The sequence below is a fragment of the Euprymna scolopes genome, chromosome 29, assembly GCF_053919585.1.
Source record: "Euprymna scolopes isolate OS-2025 chromosome 29, ASM5391958v1, whole genome shotgun sequence".
In the NCBI taxonomy this organism is placed as follows: domain Eukaryota; kingdom Metazoa; phylum Mollusca; class Cephalopoda; order Sepiida; family Sepiolidae; genus Euprymna; species Euprymna scolopes.
In genome coordinates this window covers 84,761,011-84,780,158 of record NC_136510.1, presented here as the reverse complement: position 1 = coordinate 84,780,158, position 19,148 = coordinate 84,761,011, and the positions used below count along the sequence as shown (strand labels likewise).

The following is a 19,148-nucleotide window of genomic DNA, read 5'->3' as shown; positions in this document are numbered from 1 at the left end:
AAAAAAAAAAAAACTTGTGAAGTTCAGTTTTAGTCATCTCCTTTTGCTTATTCAAGATGGCAAACAGATACTTTGTCCCTGCTCTTTCATAAAAAAAAAAAAAAAAAAAAAAAAAAAAAAATCAGGGGTCCGCACCCCCGGCCCGCCATCCTACCCTGGACACAATCTAATTATAGGCAAACCAAACCAAAGAAGTGACAATTGGTAGCCCTGAATATAGTGTGTCAAAATTTAAAAAATCCCTTTTACCTGGAGATTACCATACTTTTTGTTCTTTTCTCTTCCAGAAATCTTTTTTGTCTGAACAAAAACAAGTCCATGGAAGCTAAGAGGAGAAAAGTGGATTTAGAGAGTGCATAACTTAACGATGCCTGGACAACTAGTTTTTCATTAAGTATTTTGCAGTATGTGTTTGCTTAATCTGCCAAGAAACCATTGCCGCGAAGAAAGTTTTGAATATTAAACAGCATTATGAAACTCATCAAAATCATTAGTTTTACCAGAAAAGAACAAGTGGTAAGGTTGAGAAATAATTTAACAAAGCAATCATCCTTTTTCACAAGAAAAGTTGAAGTAACCGAAACACTCGCACTAGCGACAAGATATCAAAACTAATTGCAAAAAGGATGAAACCATTTATTGATGGAGAGTTCTTCAAAAGAATTGTTAAAAGGTAGCAGACGTTTGTCCAGAAAAAAGGGAATTATTTTCTGCTATCAGCAAGAGTAACAAGGTGTATTGAAAAGCTGGCAGCAAATGTCAGAAGTGACTTGGAGGGCGTCTTAAACAATCTGGAGTATTATTCCATTGTTATTGATGAAACCAGATATGAAGGATACTTGTCAATTGCAGTGTTTGTGAAGGATGTAACCAACATTTGATATTGTGGAATTGATTCCTATGAAAGACTAACACTGGAGCAGATATTTTGTAAAGCATAATAAAATGAATTACTGAAATGAATCTGGATTTATCAAAGCTTTCTGGAGTAATCATAGATGGAATACCAGCAATGGTTGGAGAGAAAAGGGGTTTTGTTGCATTGCTCACAAACCATATAGGTATTGATAAAAAAAACTGCATTGCATTATTCACCAAGAAGCATTGTGTGCAAAAATCACTGAATTTTAAAGACATCATGGCAGTGGTCGTGAAAACAGTGAATCTTATATTGTCAAGAAAAGTAAATCACCGCCAGTTTCAAGAATCTCTGAAACAAATCAAAACAGAGTATGGCAACCTTATATATTTTTCAAACGTTCAATGGCTTAGCTGAGGAAAAATGCTAGAACGAGTAATTTTTATTTTTGTTATTCCTGTTGCAAAACAAGTGATATTATAGTGAATCCTTGCTTTCTTTAAACACCTAGAAAATTTATTTACATATTTAATAACATAATTCTCCTCTATGACAGAGCTGTTTGGCTCTCCCTCATGACTCTACATAGCTGTTTGGCCCTAACTCTCCAAAAGGTTGCTGACCCCTGATTTTAGTGATATTAGAAACATAACATTTTCATTCCGTCATGAGTATTTATACTATCGTTTCTTTTGTTTTTTGAATATAAGGGCAGTTCTAAACAAGAACCAATACTTGTTGAACAGATTATAAAGCAAGGTTTCATCAATATTAGATTCTTTTAAAATCTCTAAATATTTAGCAAGTCTTTATTTTTTGGATTACTGTAATATGTGCATATATATTTTTTTTTGCAAACTTGGGGAGTTGATCTATAAATTTTAGTTTTACTTGTTTAAAACCTATGAATATTTATCATTAGTACCAGCACTGGAAAATTATGTAAAAAAGTTTTTAGCATAGGAAAACGGGCATAAAATTTTCCAATACTGCCCCAAAAGTTCTGATTTTTCTGATGTCTCAACATTAATTTTCCTCCCACAAAAAACTAGTTTCAACTAAATCAAAATTAAAAGATACCGAGTGCTCATGTGCAGAAGAAAGAGACAGGAAGCCATTCTTGTATGAAACAAGTCATAGAACTCCTCTACTCTCTTCAAGGATAATTTGAAGTGTTAGCTTTCACAGTAAAATTTCAGAGAGAACCATCATAAGGAAAAGGAAGGCTTGCCTAGTTATTTTATACCAACAGAGTTGGATTAATCACTTATACTAAATATTGGTATATTATTGCTTACTTGTTAAAACCGAGGTTTTAAATTAGATACACTTAAATACAACTTTTAAGTTGACAATGTTATATATATATATATATATATATATATATATATATAAAAGAAAACACAATTGTACTTACCATATTCAAATAATGTAAACATTCCTCTTCCTCTTCATCAAGAATAGCAGAGATCTGTGGATGGTTGACAAACTAAGAACAAAGTTAAGGAAAAAACACAGCCAAGTTCGAACTTCTTTTAAAAAAAAGTAAATGATAAAATGATTAATGGAAAAAAAAAAAAAAAAAAAAAAAAAAAAAAATCACTTTAGGCATTAAGAACTCAACATTAACAACCAATCAGTGTATGGTCGTTTCTGAGAGAAGACAATTTTTTTTTTTAATTTGAATCAAGTCTCATCAGCAGCACTGAATCATCAAAGTGAGGAAACCAATACATATACGCACACATAAATAAATCAGGGCTATAAAGAGGTAAATATAATCTAAAAGAAATGCTTAGAGCTATATCAAATAATTATAAATACTATTTAAATACAAGATTAACACCTAAGTGAATACATAAAAACATACAGCAAATCATTATAGGCTAAAAAGAAGTAATGAAGTAGATATATAATTTAAACAGGTTAAAATAATTTTACATACCAAATACAAAGTGGAAAATATGGTATATTGTAGAAATTACAAATAATATATATATATATATATATATATGAATTTTATTTTTTATTTTTACATAAATTTCATGATTTGCAATCATCAGTGCAGGAAGAGTTAATTACTGCTGGTTAAGAGATTCAAAACAAGTTACAGTTAACTTTCAGCCAATGTCAATTAGCATGAACATTTGGAAAATTAAACATTTATAAATGCCAAATGTAAGCATATATACACGCACAGTAGCAGCCACTGCCAGATTACCGTCACTTGGCAAAGTTTGCTACTTCAAGCTTGAACTTTCAATAATAAACATTGTATTCATAAGTTTCTTGCAAACAAAACTAAAGCTATTGCTTGTATGAATAGATAAAAATTCTTAGTAATGCTAATACAAATTTTAAATAAGGCCACAATGAAATCAATCCCTTTAGAGACAAAGGTGTCGACTAATTCTGCCCATGAGAATAATCATTTAATTGTGTATGTAATAAGCACCTCCACCTCACCTGACCAATTCATCATTAGACACTATGCAAATCAATTGCACAATTGAAATTATTTACAACATATGGTTTGGGCATAAAGTAAAAAAAGGATCGATATGCAATAGAACAGACAAGCTGGTATCTATGTTTGATGAGTAGATCAATGCAAACAGTAAAAGGGAAGTAACTCTTTAAGATTTCAAATGTAATCCGAGATTGTATTGAGATTAGGAAAACCAATATGATTGACTTAGTTTGGTTGTTTTATGGCATATCAATCCTTTTCAGGCTATTTTTAATGCTGAATCCAATTTTAAGAAAAGTTCTTTATATTTTCAAATATTTATTTATGGTATTTGGCTTTGTAGAAGAAAATTGTTTTTGAGTTTGGAGAACATGACTGAATTTTGGAAAGAGAGAAAAAACAAAAGCTTGTTTAGCACATTTTAGGTCAGGAAGCCAATATCCTCAGCCTTATTTGATAGTACAAGGATGAATTTGAAATCATCCACACATGATAGTCTTCCTAATACCAGAATAATTAAGAAATTAAAACCCTTCAGAACAAGAGAATACGCCCCTGCCCGTTTGCAGTTATTATTTTTAAAGAAATAGCTTTTGTTTAAACTAAACATTCAACCAGCAGTTCTTTATACAGGTTACTAGGAATAATTTCAAATACACTAAATATCCATTTAATATATACATAAATTAACTTAACTGAAATTAAAAGATCTTACGAGGTGCCTTTAATAAGTTTCCAGAGTTTTTTTGTACACACATTTAAAATTGTTGTAGACTCTTGAAAGTTTGATATGTCATTGCTATACATACTATGAGATGACCGACTAATATTTATCATTTCAGGTTCAAATGAACAGCTACAGCAGGAGAATTTTAAAAATGCAATCTGAACGTGATGACACTTTAGAAGAACAATATGCAATAGTCGGTTTTAAACTTAGAAAAAATGCTACAGAAATGTATGGAATGATTCAGATTGCTTTTGGACCATCTTGCATAAATCAAGCATTAGTTTTTGAGTGGCATAAGAGATTCAAGGAAGGCAGGGAGTTTATGAAGGATGATGAGGTGTGGGAGGATTAAGGAAGTCAGAACACCAGAGTTGATTGGCCAAATAAAGAATTCCAGGACAAGGACCGTCATGTGTCTATAAAGACGTGCACAGTTTGATGCCAGTGTGGAAATTGCGAGAAATTGAGGATGTGGAAGTTTATCCCAAGGTGCTTAGAGAAGATTAGAAAGAAAGATGTCATGACCAAGATGTGCATCATCCCAGTTTCCCACCCTACTTATAGTTCAGAAGTTGCTCAAGGAAAATAGAGGTTGTGACGAGGGTTATTGACACTCATACAAGAGGACTTCCAGAAATTGTTTGAAACAGTAAAACAAGTGCATTGCAGCCAGAAGCGATTACTTTGAAGAAGACTAGAGTTTCATGTACTATAAATAAAAGTGTCCATACGAAAAAAAAAAGAAAAGAAAGTTTAGAAACTTGTTTAAGACACCTCGTATTTTACTTTGAGATACAATCAATGCATCCTGTAAGGGTGTCTGCAATGGGGAGTATAGTGAAGCAAGGGTTGCAAAATCTCCAACTACTCATCTTAACAGGCACTGCTTTTACAGTAGCAAGAAGTCCAGGACGACTGTATAATGCCGGAAAACATGGAAGTACTGGTGCTATTTTAGCTTTTCTTTTCCTAAATTGTACAATCAAGGCTTGAAAATCTAGTTTATCCTACTATTTAATCCATTGCTGAATGGATATTTGTATTTAAACTTTTCGCAAGGGTATTAGCGAGATCTATGCAGAAGCTGACAGAATTCAAACGTGGCAGCCTGATCCCAGAGTACCCAAAAATGGCACTCACCCTAAGCAGTGTAACTAGCTTGCCTAGGAGGAAGTTTCATGGGAATACCGAATTCACTAGTGATCCCCAATTGCTCATATATCCCTGTCAGGAGAGTTGACATTCCTACACACAGCGCCTGGTATTTCCAAAGTCACCTATCTGGCACTGATCAAGCTCACCACTGCTTAACTTTGGAGAACAAGTATGTCAACATGATTATGCTGCATATCTGACTCTAAAGTCCGCACCCATAACTATTACATGCAACTTTCACCTTGAAATCAATGTAGAAATTTTATTTTTCATCATCAATATTTGTCCAGGGTTACTACTCATTAGGTTTGAATGTGGTAGAGTCACAGTATCTCTTGAGGAGGGGAGTTAGATTCCCCACATTAACAACCCTTTATGTGTCAAGAGAGGAGCATTTTTTAATACGCCACCACTTATCAAGACCTGAGGGCCGCTCAAGGATAAGGATAAATGAGTGCATAGTGATGAAGTTGGGTAAAATTTGACTATTTTAAAAGGACAACTCAACAAGAATTTGTTTACATTGAACTTAAAGAGAATCTTTTAATCCAGCTGGAAAGCAGAACAGAGTTCCACAGGCAGGCAGGGAATTTGTGTTTAGATTTAGGCACAGATAGAAATTGGGGAAATTGTTGATAGTTGTAACTAGACGAGTGCTTTGCACTTCATAGATTTTACCGAGAACAGTTTAAAATATTAATTATTACAAAAAAAAAAAAAAAAAAAAAATCATTGTTAATACAAATGGAATAATACTAATTTTAGCATCTAAAAGTTTTGGCATTTTATTTCATACAAATGGGGAGTTTAAAGCTTGAAACCCTTTAAGTAGGAGAGGGGGGCTTCATAAAGAGAAAGCTTGTTTAGAGCCTGTTTTTCTGCTAACATCACAGTGATTGATGCCAAGCAGATAAACAAGATGCTTTAAAGGGAATGGTTACATACAGGCATACGATGGTAATTTTTCCTAAATTATTTCATCTTAAATCTGGTAATTGTTCATGTCGTTTTTCAAAATGGAAGTGATTTGAACATAAAACTATACAAAAACTCATTTAAAAAAATTCAAGATGGATAACAAACCTGTCGATAAAAAAATATTAAACAAATACTTGCTATTATTTTTCTCATTGTTAAGAATTATACTAAAACGCTGAGTTTGCTTGTCACGATGTCACTGTCTCAAATTTTAACATCATAATGTCATTTCTAGCAAAGTTTTTATGTTGAAATAAAGTCAAGAAAGTTTCTGTGAATTTTTTTTTTAAACTACAAAAGGAGGGAGAGACAGTTTAACAGTACTCTGGGGACACCCATAATTATATTTAGTGCTTTTAGAAATGCTCTGAAAGCCTCCTGTTTTTTTTCTTCACTGATCACTTAAATAATTTCTTTTCTAGAGGAATGATTAGAAAATTGGTATTAGTAGTGCTCTGCAGGTGTCCTTACACAAGTGCTCAATATTCTAGATAGAGTCATGACCTTAAATGTTGGCGGACGTTGGGAATCTGAGCCTTACCTTATAAATTCCACAATTTTCACTTTTTTCTTGTTAATATCATCCAATAGAGACTTATGTATCAGATAATTTAAAAAAATACTTTTAAAAATCATTTTTTATAACTTTTCACGGCCTGTTCACTTTTCTATTATAACGTAATAAATTAAACACGAACTTAAGGTCCACCCCGCACTCTAAAATAACCAGACGTAACTCAGTGTAGTTAACCCCCACCCTCCCAAATTTTACATTAATACAAGGTTTAATTGAAAAATATATTTTTAATCGGTTTTAATTGAAAAATATATTTTTAATCGGCTTTCTTGGAAGAAATCCCATGAATTTAAAAGTAAATATATTTAGAATATTTAAAAATTTAATTGTTTTTTTTTTTGTTTTTTGAAGAAATATTGGAATTATCTATATTTTTTTAAATTTTAAATGTTCTAAATATATTTACTTTTAAATTCGTGGAATTTCTTCCAAGAAAGCCGATTAAAAATATATTTTTCAATTAAACGCATTAATGTAAAATTTGGGAGGGTGGGGGTTAACTACGCGGAGTTACGTCCGGTTATTTTAGAGTGCGGGTGGACCTTAATTTCGGGTTTAATTTACAACGTTATAATAGAAAACTGAACAAGCCGTGAAAAGTCAAAAAATGATTTTAAAAAAGATTTTTTTTAATTATCTTATACACAAGTCTCTATTGGACGATATTAACAAGAAAAATGTTCAAAAAAGTGAAAATTGTGGAATTTATAAGGTAAGACTTAAGGCTCAGATTCCCAATGTCCGCCAAAGTGTTTAATATGGTCAGAGCAAATAGTATCCCAAACGCGTTTTTTGTTTTTTTTAACTCTTCACAAAACAAAAGATTTCTCTTCTTGAATGGGGCAACCTTGCACGTACATTATTACCTTTCACATAGATTTGTTTGGACTAATTTGCATATTCCTTTAAAAGAGTACTTTTATTAATTAACTGTACATTTTTTCTTATATGATGATTTTCATTTAACTATTACACCAAGTTCTATTTGTGCATATTTTCTATACTATGCATAATAATAGCATTTAAAGCTGCATTTTGATTAAATCTATCTAGCTTAGAACGGTCTCGACCAAACTACTTGTCAATTTTTAGTCTACATACTTGAAACTATTTTGAGCCGGAAAAGTAACTGCTAAGGGTCAAAATCGAAAAAAAAAAAAATAAATAAATAAAACTTGGCAGACGTAGTTCAACAATATGCATAAATAAACATTTATACGTTTAACGTTATTTTTAACGTTTTGATATGCATATCTACTCAGTTCAGACTGGAGAGCTATTTGTTTTGGTTTCGATTCTAGCTAATTACACTCGAGTAACTTTTTTTTTTTTTTTTTTTTAACTTGAAATCACTACTATTGGGTACAATATAATCAATAGAAAATTAGCTCTATAATAAATACGAAATCGGCATAAATTAAAATATTTTTGAGAATTTTATGACTGGGCAACGCCGACAGCAAGCTATTTTTCTCTAAAGTTTTAAATATTTTTTTTTATACAATAACAAAACGTTGTTTCGCGGTGTCGCATTTACTCATTCGATTAATTCCATAACTTTTTTTTTTTTTTTTTACATACATTATTTTAAAAGGAAGATTATCATTGAGAAATTAATCAAAAACAATTTGCTTTCGTTTACCTACTGATGACTTATTTACAATAACATCTATGTAACATTTTGAATTTCATAAATATCAGAACAAAGTAGCCACTCGTGTTTATACTACTTGAAACAAAAATGGCTCTTTGCTCAGATGGGATATTTACGGAACTTAAAAAGCTTATAATTGCTTTTAAATGATTTTTTTATGCAAATAAGTCACAAATGAGCAGACAAAATCAGTTATTCCCAACAGTATTTCATCTAAAATATTTACTGATTTTGTCTGCTCATTTGAAACTTATTTGCGTTTAAATATATATATATATATATATATATATATAAATATAAAGAGCGAGAAGGAAGGGGTCAGACGCAAACAAAAGCGTTGATTATTACGGAGTGTCAGAGCCGAAATGGCGCGCTTTCTCACCAACTGAAATAATATTAAAAGAAGCGTACAGACAGTCGCCATTAAGCGTTTCATAAAAGCCGCCGAAATGTTTAAATGAACGGCACAGGATTTTTTTTATTTATTTATTTTTTAAAGAATAGCAAAGGTGGGGAGACTTCAAATCTGCTAAAAACAGACGGAAATCTTCAGCAATCGAGTAAAAAATAACAAAGTATCCACTTTATTTTAGAAGTCGAAATTCAAATAAATTTATAACTCCAAATCAATTTTCTCAAAAGCACGAAATATCTAAAAAATAAAAAAGCCAATCAATTCATTTTACTCGATAAAAAGATAAAACTGTAGATTATTCTTTCCTCATAAATTACTTTTCAAATACTTGGGCAAAATAAAATCCTAACGATCCGAAATTTTAACCAAGTATGTTACGCACAATTTTTTAAAATTATTTCCTATCTCAATTAGAGTGCATTAAATATTTACTTATATAACACACACACACACGTCAAGTAACAATTTGCATAGTACAACGAAAATGTCCGAGAAAAATATAGTCACCATCTTTATCAACAAGTTGACATACAAATTCACAATTTAGTGATGGAAAAAATTAAAAATACTATTACCAGGTTTGTATTACTGTACACAGATTCGAAAAAGTTGTCAAAAAACAAATATATAACAAATAAATGTTATCAAAGGCAAGATAAGTTACTTTTCTACCAAACTGGATATATTTTTCGTGTTTTTATTCAATGCAACATGTTTATTCAGATCGAAAACCATACAGTGTTTACCGATGTATTGGAACATTCAAGATGGCGTCTGATTCTCTCTTTAACACGGTAAGTGTGGGAAAAGATGTTATAAATAAAAAAACCCGGATAAAATACTGTTAAAAACTCGCTCAATATGTTACCGTGACATAGGTTGACATATATTCGGCGGGTTTTTAATAGTATTTTGTATGGTTTTTTATTTATAACACCCCTTTTCCAAACTTACGGTGTTAAAGAGGGTGTGAGACGCCATCTTGAATTTTCCGAGCTGAATAAATATGTTACATTGAATAAAAACACAAAAAATATATCCAGTTTGGCAGAAAAGTAACTTATCTTGCCTTTGATAACATTTATTTGTTATATATTTGTTTTTTTGACAACTTTTTCGAATCTATGTGTACAGTAATACAAACCTCATTGGCTAAATAAAAGTGACTACATGAATAATAAATTTATGAATTAGTAAACACACGTAAAAAAAAAAAAAAAAATAATAATAATAAAAAAAAAAAATATATATATATATATATATATATATATAAATTTTTCTTGCTGTTGCTAAGTTATTTGTAGGTACGTGCAAAATGAATGTCCGATCTGCAAAATGTTTCTACATTTTGGCCTCTCCCTTTAAAAAATTAATCAAAATTCAGGAAATCAATTTTATTTTTTTCAGTATTTATTGATTAACAAAACAATGAAGCCATTACTATTTTTAAAAAATCTTAGTGAAAATATATTTCATGTACACAGAAAACACCTTTTAAGTTGTCAGACATCATTAATTTTAGAGTATTAAATAAAAATCTTAGTTAAATCTTTTTTTTTTTTTTTAAAAACTTGTATATTCAAAAATATTCTAATTAAATAAGCATTTCCTGTTTGAATACAACAAAATTAAATTTAACGAAATTATACTTCTCGTGATCTGTACGTTTGTGAAAATCAGTGAAATTTGTGTTAAGTTTTATATACAGTAAATAGTTTTTTTCTTCTGGTTTTTATACAATTTTTAGTTTACGGAAAAAATTGCATCGGGGAGGGGTCTATTTTTAAGACCACCTTTTGCACACACACACACACACACCTATTTATTTGGTAACATAATCGATGTGTTTCTACCAGTTTTTTGTTTTGTTCATTTTTTTTAATTTTTATATTGGAGTGATTGCCGCTGTAAGGAGGCACATTTTCCCCTTGTTCTCACTTAAACTTGACATTACTTTTGTTTCGAAATAAATAAACGCTTTAAAATAAGTAAAAAGTATCCAGGTAGGTAGAAGAGTAACTTATCTGGCCTTTGGTACCATTTATTTATTATATAATTGTGTCGAAGGCTACGGAAAGTCCATTCAAACTGTTATAGACAGACTACACGCTAAAAACAAACAAACAAACAAAAAAAAAAAACTTGTGCCTGCCGTAATTATTGAAACTTGTATTTATTCATCTCATTCTTTAATTAACTAGAATTAATAGATTTTAAAAATATAACTAATTTGTATTTACTCATTCGATTAAATAATTTTATAGAAAAATGGTCGCCACTGCGAATTATTCGTGCAAAGTGATTTTCACGTCTTTAAACTGTCAAATTGAAAAATTTGGAATTAAAGTCTACGTACAAATTTTTTTTTTTTTTTGCTCTTAAATTAAAAATTATTCGATCACGCCATTACCACATGAAATGTATTAATTTTTAGAAGTCTTTTTTGCTCCTATTTAAACGTAAAAGAAAATAACTGGTCAAAACGATAAATAGTAGGTCATGGCCAAGGCTCTTTTTTTTTTTTTTTAAGCTGATGGTAAGTTACGATATAAGTAATAGTAGTACGTATGAATTAATTAGCTGCTGCTGATAAACAACGAAAGCGCGGGGGGGGGGGTAAATTTACTGTTGATAATACTAGAGTTTATAGAAAATGCAATAACAAATATATATGTAAGCGTTTCTCAGCTAAATATGAATATCTTCACTTATAAAATAAAAATATAGCCACATATTACAAAAGGGTATAAATTATAGGTATTTAAAAAATACTTCTGGCAATCCGGTCTTAAATATGAAACTTAAAACTGAACCACAAGTAGTCACAGTAGCTCTAGGTGTGTCAGAAATTTTGTGAAAATAGTGAATAATTCCACCCCATCTTTCCAAGCTTATAACTCCTCCAAAAATGTAATTCAAGCCCTAAATTTTTTTTCAATTAAAAGGAGCAAGGGCCAAGGTTTCATTAAAAAAATAAAAAAAAATAAAATTTTTTTTTTTTTTTTTAAAAAGGTTTTAAACTTCGGACTTTACAGGTAAATTTCTAAAAAAAAAAAAAAAAAAAAAAAAAAAAAAAACAGTACTTTTGTTTTAAATTTGAATATATTATTTATTGACCCTTTCTCTTCAATTTGTGATATATAAAACTTTGGTACATAAATTAATTATTTACTTTTTAATAGACATTTCAAAATGGGAGGTGTGAATTATTCGACCCCCTGTCTTTCCAAGCTTATAACTACTCGAAAAATGTAATTCAAGCCCTAATTTTTTTTTTGGTATTATTATACAAACACCGTGACAGCGAATTAACCCTAACGCTGTCACGGTATTTGTATAATAATACCTTTTTTTTTTTTTTTTTTTTCAATTAAAGGAGCAAGGACCAAGGTTTCATTAAAAAAACAAAAAAACAAAAAAAAACAAATAACGTGGTTAAAAAAAAAAAAAAAAAAAGTTTAAAACTTCAAACTTTACAGGTAAAATTCTAAAAAACGTTTTTTTTGTTTTAAATTTGAATATATTATTTATTGACCTTTTCTCTTCAATTTGTGAGTAAATTAATTATTTACTTTTTAATAGACACTTGAAAATGGGGGGGGGGCGTGAATAAAAAAAAACAAAAAACTAACGTTTGTCTAAAATATTATATTCGGTTTATTGGAAAGAACAAAATTTCACATTGACCCTGAAAATATCGTAAAAATAGAATCAATAGAATAATTTTGATAGATTTTTAAAGTTTAAAAATTGAAAAATATTGAGTTCGGAAAATTCATTACTGTTTAAAAAATAAATAAAAATAATATTTCTATTACTTTTAAAACAACTTTAATAGTTTATTTTGGAAGTATAATCCATAAAGAAAATAAACAACCCACTTTTAACAGAGAAATTACGATATTTTTATATTTTATTCGCAGTTTCGTGTTAGAGGTGTCAAAAATTCCTACAAAAATTCTGATACACCTATACTCAGACTCAGTAGCTCAATACACGAATAGTTTAATAGCAATAGCATAAAAATATACTTGTGGTAAGTGAACTACACAAAGGTGTGATTTATTGCATCGAAGGAATTTGTCAAGCTGAAAATTAGTTCATGGAATAGTAGATAATCAAGCCAACAACATGCTAGTAAAAACAAATTTGGCAAATAAACAGTTAAATGAATCAATAGAGACACCTTGGTTCAGCTATAATGCGACTGTACTACTAGCATGTTAACTTGCTTATCCGCAATTCCATAAAGTTTATGGAATATAAAATTCTAAAAAAAAAAAAAAAAAATCCCAGAAAAATTGTAATTTAGTTTATGCCATAAACTAAATTTCAATTTAGTCTGGGATTAAAAAAAAAAAAAAAAAAAAATTATGAAAGATCGTGTGTAGACAAGCATATTCAGTTCAATAGGTCCTTATTTACTTGTCTCCCCACGAGGCCAGCTACACATCGATCAATCTTTAATATGGAAAAATCTAGCTGCACCAGCCAGCACTATAAAGGACAGGTTAAAATTAAGACAAATTAAAACTGCCTCAGTTGAGGATTTAATCCGATATCGACGACTTGCTCATGACCAAAGAATAGCAAATAAATGAATAATAAACGATAAAAATGTCTGAAAATTATTTTATGGACGAAAATTTTGGTTAAATTAAGATATACAATATTTACAACCGACCCGTTCCATCGAAAACATTTAAGTATTTTTACTTTTTTTGTTACACACACACACACACACACATCTCGGCAATTATAATTTTAAAGTTACAATAAGAAAACTCAGCTTTCTATGAATTCAAAATATTTTTAGTGTAATTTTAAGCACGCATCGCACGCATCATGTCTCCCTTTTGTTTGATAGTGTATTATGTATAAATAACTAGATAAGCGTGTTAAAAAAAAAAAAAAAAAAAAAAAAAGTGTGAGTCTACCAAAAATTGTTATGTAGAAAAATGATTTAAGAATTTAAGATCAAGTTTTCATATTTAGGATTTATTTTTTTATTTAGTGGAATCACGACCAATAGTTATTAATTAGGACATCTTTGGAGAAAGTGAATTATCTCCCTTTGCTACCTTAATTCCACATGATAAATTTTAGAAACAGATTGTTGCTTTTATTGAAACGAGAAAATGAAATATCAAATAAGGGGGGGGGTCCAAATATATCTATACACAAGTAAATTTTTTTTCTAACGATCTTTTTTTAGTCCACAAACGAAAATATTTAGAAATATACGGAGATGAAAAAAAATTTTGAAAAATGGATAATGTAGCGAAGAATTTGGCCAGAAATCAAGTAGCACGTGTCTACGGATTCTGGCATTGAGAAAACCCAACAGTTGAAGCAACACCAATTTATAAGTTTCTAAAAAATGTTTTAAATGTTAAGTTAAAAATTAAAGTGCCTAATATTCTTGAGGCAGTTGACGGTTATCTTTATTTTACTTTGAAAATTTAATACACTTTAAACGTGCAATCGACTCCGCTAGTTTAGTGTCAGAGAAATAATCCAATACTTTTAAAATGTCAATATCGAATGCCATTTGTCTAGAATTTTATAGAGCAATCTATGAACTTATGGAAAGGGATAATATAAAAGACAAATCTACTAGGAGAAATAAGGCAATATTTGAATTATGGATATGGATGCCAAGCTGTTAAAATGAAGAGAGTGATCCGTGCTGAAATAACGTTATTATTTAAAAAGCCATTCTTAACATGGGGAGGGAAAGGGGTTTTATACCTATACTGTACTTTAACCTTATAATTGAATAAATAAAAAACAAACAAACAACATACTAATTAAACGTAGAAATCGATTTAAAAAAATAGCGCGGATCATTCTCTGCATTAGCACCACATGATTTAATGGAACATTAAAATTACTTTTTAAATGTTTAAATTGTGCTTAGACGAAGGGATATGCATAGACATACTTTAGTTTGCGAGATAAAACTACGAAATCACATAAAATATAAAAATTGAATAGAAATTATCGTACGCTGAAATACTAGCGTTATTATTTAGAAAGTCATTCTTAACATGGAGAAGGGGAGAACGTTTTGTAATTATTCTGTAAACTAACAATTTAATAAAATATAAAAATTGAATTTAACTGGAAAACACTAATTAAAAAATAGCGTTTATTTTCTTAGATGTTATATGTTGCTACCACGATACCAAGGCGCACGTTTTTTTCCTTGTTTGGCCACAACGGGGAACTATTTTAAATTGATCAACAAGAAATTAAATCAACTCCAATTATTTAAGTGAAAACCCAAACTCACACATGAAAAATATACGCTTTATGCTAGGTGTTTGCGATATAATAAAAGCGTAACAGATTAAAAAAAAAAAAAAAAAAAATGAAGCAGAGAAATAGATTGTGTTCACATGTATACAAGTGATGGCGATAAGTGAACCCTCACTTTATGTACACTGAATTAGTAGTACTGATTAAAAACACTGATATTTTAGCGGCAATAAACATTTTAATGTAAATAATTTAAAAAATTTCTTTCAAATGTTCAATTCTCCAATTAATGATGGGAAGATCACTAAGATCAGGTGTTAAAAATTGCAGCCTGAACAACGTTGTTGTAACAGGATGGCAATTGTAAAAATAAGCGTGCCTAATTATAGAATTGATAAAAATCATTTTAAATTTTACAGAGTTTATTCCATCGAGTTGTTCGATTATAGAGTTAAGCTCTGGCCAATAGGTCTCTCCATCTGTCACGATAAAATGAATATAAAGTCACAGAACGAAAAATATATTTTTAAAGGCATTTCAACGGGTTATGTCGGAATATTATTCTATATAAATTGAAACAGTTATAATTAAACATCTGCAGGAAAAAAAAAATATAGCTTTAAATATATTGAAATTAAAAATATTAGCAAAAACAAACTTGATTTTAAGCATTTGGTTGGTCTCACGCGACCATTCTCCCAGGCGTTACCCCATTACAACTACCTAAAAAACTAATACTTTTGGGGGCAAAAATTAAAACATAAAAAGACGTAATGTAGATAAAAGTAACAATGCTGTAACAAGAACAAAATGTGTTAAAATCAGAAATATTTTGGAATTTTTTATATGTATATAAAGATGAAAAAAAGGATACCGCCGTGACCCAGAAGTTGGGGATTTTCTTGATCAGCTCATTTCGTCGATCGAAATAGGGTTTCCTCAGTTTATTGTACTTCTGTTCGACTCGGAGGATTTCCTCGCTGGCTTTTTCGTTCAGGGCATCAATTTCATTCTGACAAGAATCGATGTCTTCCAGGGCTTTCTGGGTTTCACTGTCGAAGTCCCGGCTTTCCTCGGCTTCAGAACTCGCCTCGGACACTTTTTGCATCTTTCGTGCCGGTCCCGCATCTGTTCCTCCCGATTCCATCATCAATTCTCCTCAATCAGTCAATAAATGCGATGAAAGAAAAAATGTTTTTTTACTTATATATATATATATATCTATAAATAAGTATATTTACGAAAGCTGCCTCCACGCCAGTGTGGAGAGACTGGTTAAAATACTATCAACAAAGATTCCCTTTCTATAAAAAGCGCGCGTGAAAAATGTATAAGTATATACATATATATAGACTACATAAGCGCGTATGTATACTACTCCGTGGTAGAGTGTATCTATCTATCTTTAGATAGATGTGTGTATGTGTGTCTATAAATATATTGTGTATACGTTAGAAAAAAAAAAAACAACTAGTCAGTGCGTTTTCCCAGTCATTCGTTATTCCTCCGTCTAAAATGACTTGTAAATAGTGCGCCGTAGATTTCGTCTTTTTTAATATCCACCACTGGTATTTGTTTGTATCTTTCTCGTTCCGGTTCGATCGGAGACGTAGCCGTTTTTCTGGCGATTCTTTTTTTTTTTCTTTTCTCTTTCGGCAAAACTGCGAACGTTTTTGAAAAAGTTTTAAGCGAACCTTTTTTTTTTTTTTCCCCTGCGCGAATACGTCCGCCTGACGCGGGAGTTGCAAATCGTCTCCTGTAACGACGCAGCTGATTGGTCAAGCCGGAAGAATGGCGCCATCTCGTGCTCGTCTCCACGAATCATCGCCGGCGTCTCATCAGCGCTGGAGACGACCGTAAAACCTGCGAGCAAGATGGCGGAAGTCGAAGCCGGAGAAGAGACTAAGAGACGTAGTTGTGTCGACGAAAACGAACCGTTAGAGTTAACCCGTAAACAATCGACAAAAACCGAGGGATCGCCGTTTGTGGTCAGCCTCGACACACCTAAAACGGCCGATATCGAACAGGCGGGTGAAGAGACCTCGACAGCGGGCGTGGCGAAACGAGATTTGAAAAGCTATCGAAACCTGCCTGGCCTTTTGTCGCCACATGCAGCCACCCATGTTGCGAAGGACGGAGATGTCGTCGATGATGATGATGATGACGGTGACGACGACCACAACAATAAGGCGAACCCCGACACGATAGCAACCACGGAGGGCACAGCACAATCGCCGGAGGCCAAAAGGCCGAAATTGACCAGCCTGGGCTCTCCAGAACATCAACAACACCAGAAAACCAGTCTAGACTCCTCAGAACCACAACAACAACATACAAGTAGTCCACACACACCAGAACAACAGCAGCACAGCCAAGTGTCGGACCCTTGCGCAAGTCCGGACTCTGGCAAGAGGAGACGAATCCAACATGACTATCGTCGATTGTCCAGTTCTGGATACATGGACGATTACGCCGTTGGGAAAGAAAGACGATTTTCGTCGACCAGTGACTCCGATATGAGTTCATCTTCGCCAGCATCTCCGAAAAGTAAAGGACCTGTTTCTTCCCCCAAGTCAAAATTGAATACTTCGTCGAAGGTCAAAATGCTTAAACGTTCCTCAAACACACCTGATTCTTCTGTCAATGGATTACCTTCCAGCAAAGGTAAGAAAAATAAAAATAAAATAAATAAAGATATTTATGTAACTGCTAAAATAGTAACGTTATAATTTAGAAAGCTATTCTTAACGTGGGGAGGGGTGTTTTGTAACTATTCTGTACTTTCACCTAACAATTTAATAAAAAAATATACCGTAAAACTTGAATACTATTTAAAAAAAATAGCACGGTAACATAAGTACATAAGCATAAAAATTATTTAATAACACGATATTTGTAATTTTACGATCACCACGCCTTCTAAGACAAAATAAATAATTAACGAATACATGATGTATAATTTATCCCCTTTTTAGGCAACGTAAACAGAGCAAAAATTAAATCAAAATACGAGTTTCAGTATTGACGGCTTGCGAAATAATAAACAAAATACACCCTTTCATTATTTAGAATGGCTCACCTGTTTATTGTGATTATGAAATATACCCGATTCCATCTTAATTCATCCGAATCTAACTAACACCTTACTTACCTAGCGACCATGTTTTGCTTACGCATAGTAATTATATAACGCAGTTTATTTTCAACGTTATTCGATTAAGCATACTCTTTGATTGTTATGGATATGTACAGCATTTAACAATATTCCAGCCCTTAAAACCCTAAACTAAAAACCCATTTTTCGCATTGACAATAAAAAGATCAATCTTTATTAAAAAAGATTCCTCGTACTTTATAGCATTATATATAGTTAATCGAACTTAAATTTAAAATGAGGCCTTTGTATTTCCCAGTGAAACGTGACTTTGATGAAAACAAGCATGTCCGGTCGCTCTATGAATAATTGGTTGCGTTTCTAATGTTTACACCTTTTCCATTTCTGATTTTTAAACTTTCTTATTTTTTTTAAATTTAACAAATGTTTGATATTTAAAAAAAAAATTCGATGTATTTGAAAAAAAAACATTCCTATACTTTTACCGTTTCAATGTTTTTATTATTATTAAAAAGATCCAAAATTCAGCAGAGAGATTCCATTAAAGACGTTCGTCACGATCTGTGTGTGTGTGAAATGTCTTGAAATAATGTGTCACGAAATCCATTTTTATATTTGAAATCATTTAAAAAATGGGAAGTTTATATGTGATTTTTGATTATGCAGAGAAGTTACCGTGCTATTTTTTTAAATAGTATTTTCAAATAGTATTTTCAAGTTTTACGATATCCTTTTTATTTTATTTTTTATTAAATTGTTAGGTGAAAGTAAAGGATTATTACAAAATACATTCCCTCCTCATGTTAAGAATGGGTTTCTAAATAACATTTCAGCCCGGTAACTTTTCTGCCTTAAATAACTGATTTTTTATTTTTTTTTATTTATTTAAAAACAAAAACAATGGTCAAAAATTTTCTTTCATAGCTGAAGTTAT

The 19,148-nt window shown here is 31.1% G+C and overlaps 2 protein-coding genes across 3 annotated transcripts in view; one reads left to right on the top strand and one right to left on the bottom strand.

The window, feature by feature from the left end:
• Positions 1-16,388, bottom strand: part of LOC145252760 (protein SET-like) — a 60,898-nt gene extending 44,510 nt beyond the window's left edge. For both annotated transcript variants that reach the window (XM_080112643.1, XM_080112644.1), the window contains exons 1-2: positions 15,974-16,388; positions 2,277-2,348 (exon numbers count right to left, since the gene is read on the bottom strand). In XM_080112643.1, the coding sequence (XP_079968769.1) occupies positions 2,277-2,348; positions 15,974-16,249 (348 nt within the window). In that variant the 5' untranslated portion in view covers positions 16,250-16,388. The remainder of the gene's footprint in view (positions 1-2,276; positions 2,349-15,973) is intronic.
• Positions 16,389-16,547: 159 nt separating this feature from the next.
• Positions 16,548-19,148, top strand: part of LOC145252759 (uncharacterized) — a 148,231-nt gene continuing 145,630 nt past the window's right edge. The window contains exon 1 of the mRNA XM_080112642.1: positions 16,548-17,763. Within this exon, the coding sequence (XP_079968768.1) occupies positions 16,974-17,763 (790 nt within the window). The 5' untranslated portion in view covers positions 16,548-16,973. The remainder of the gene's footprint in view (positions 17,764-19,148) is intronic.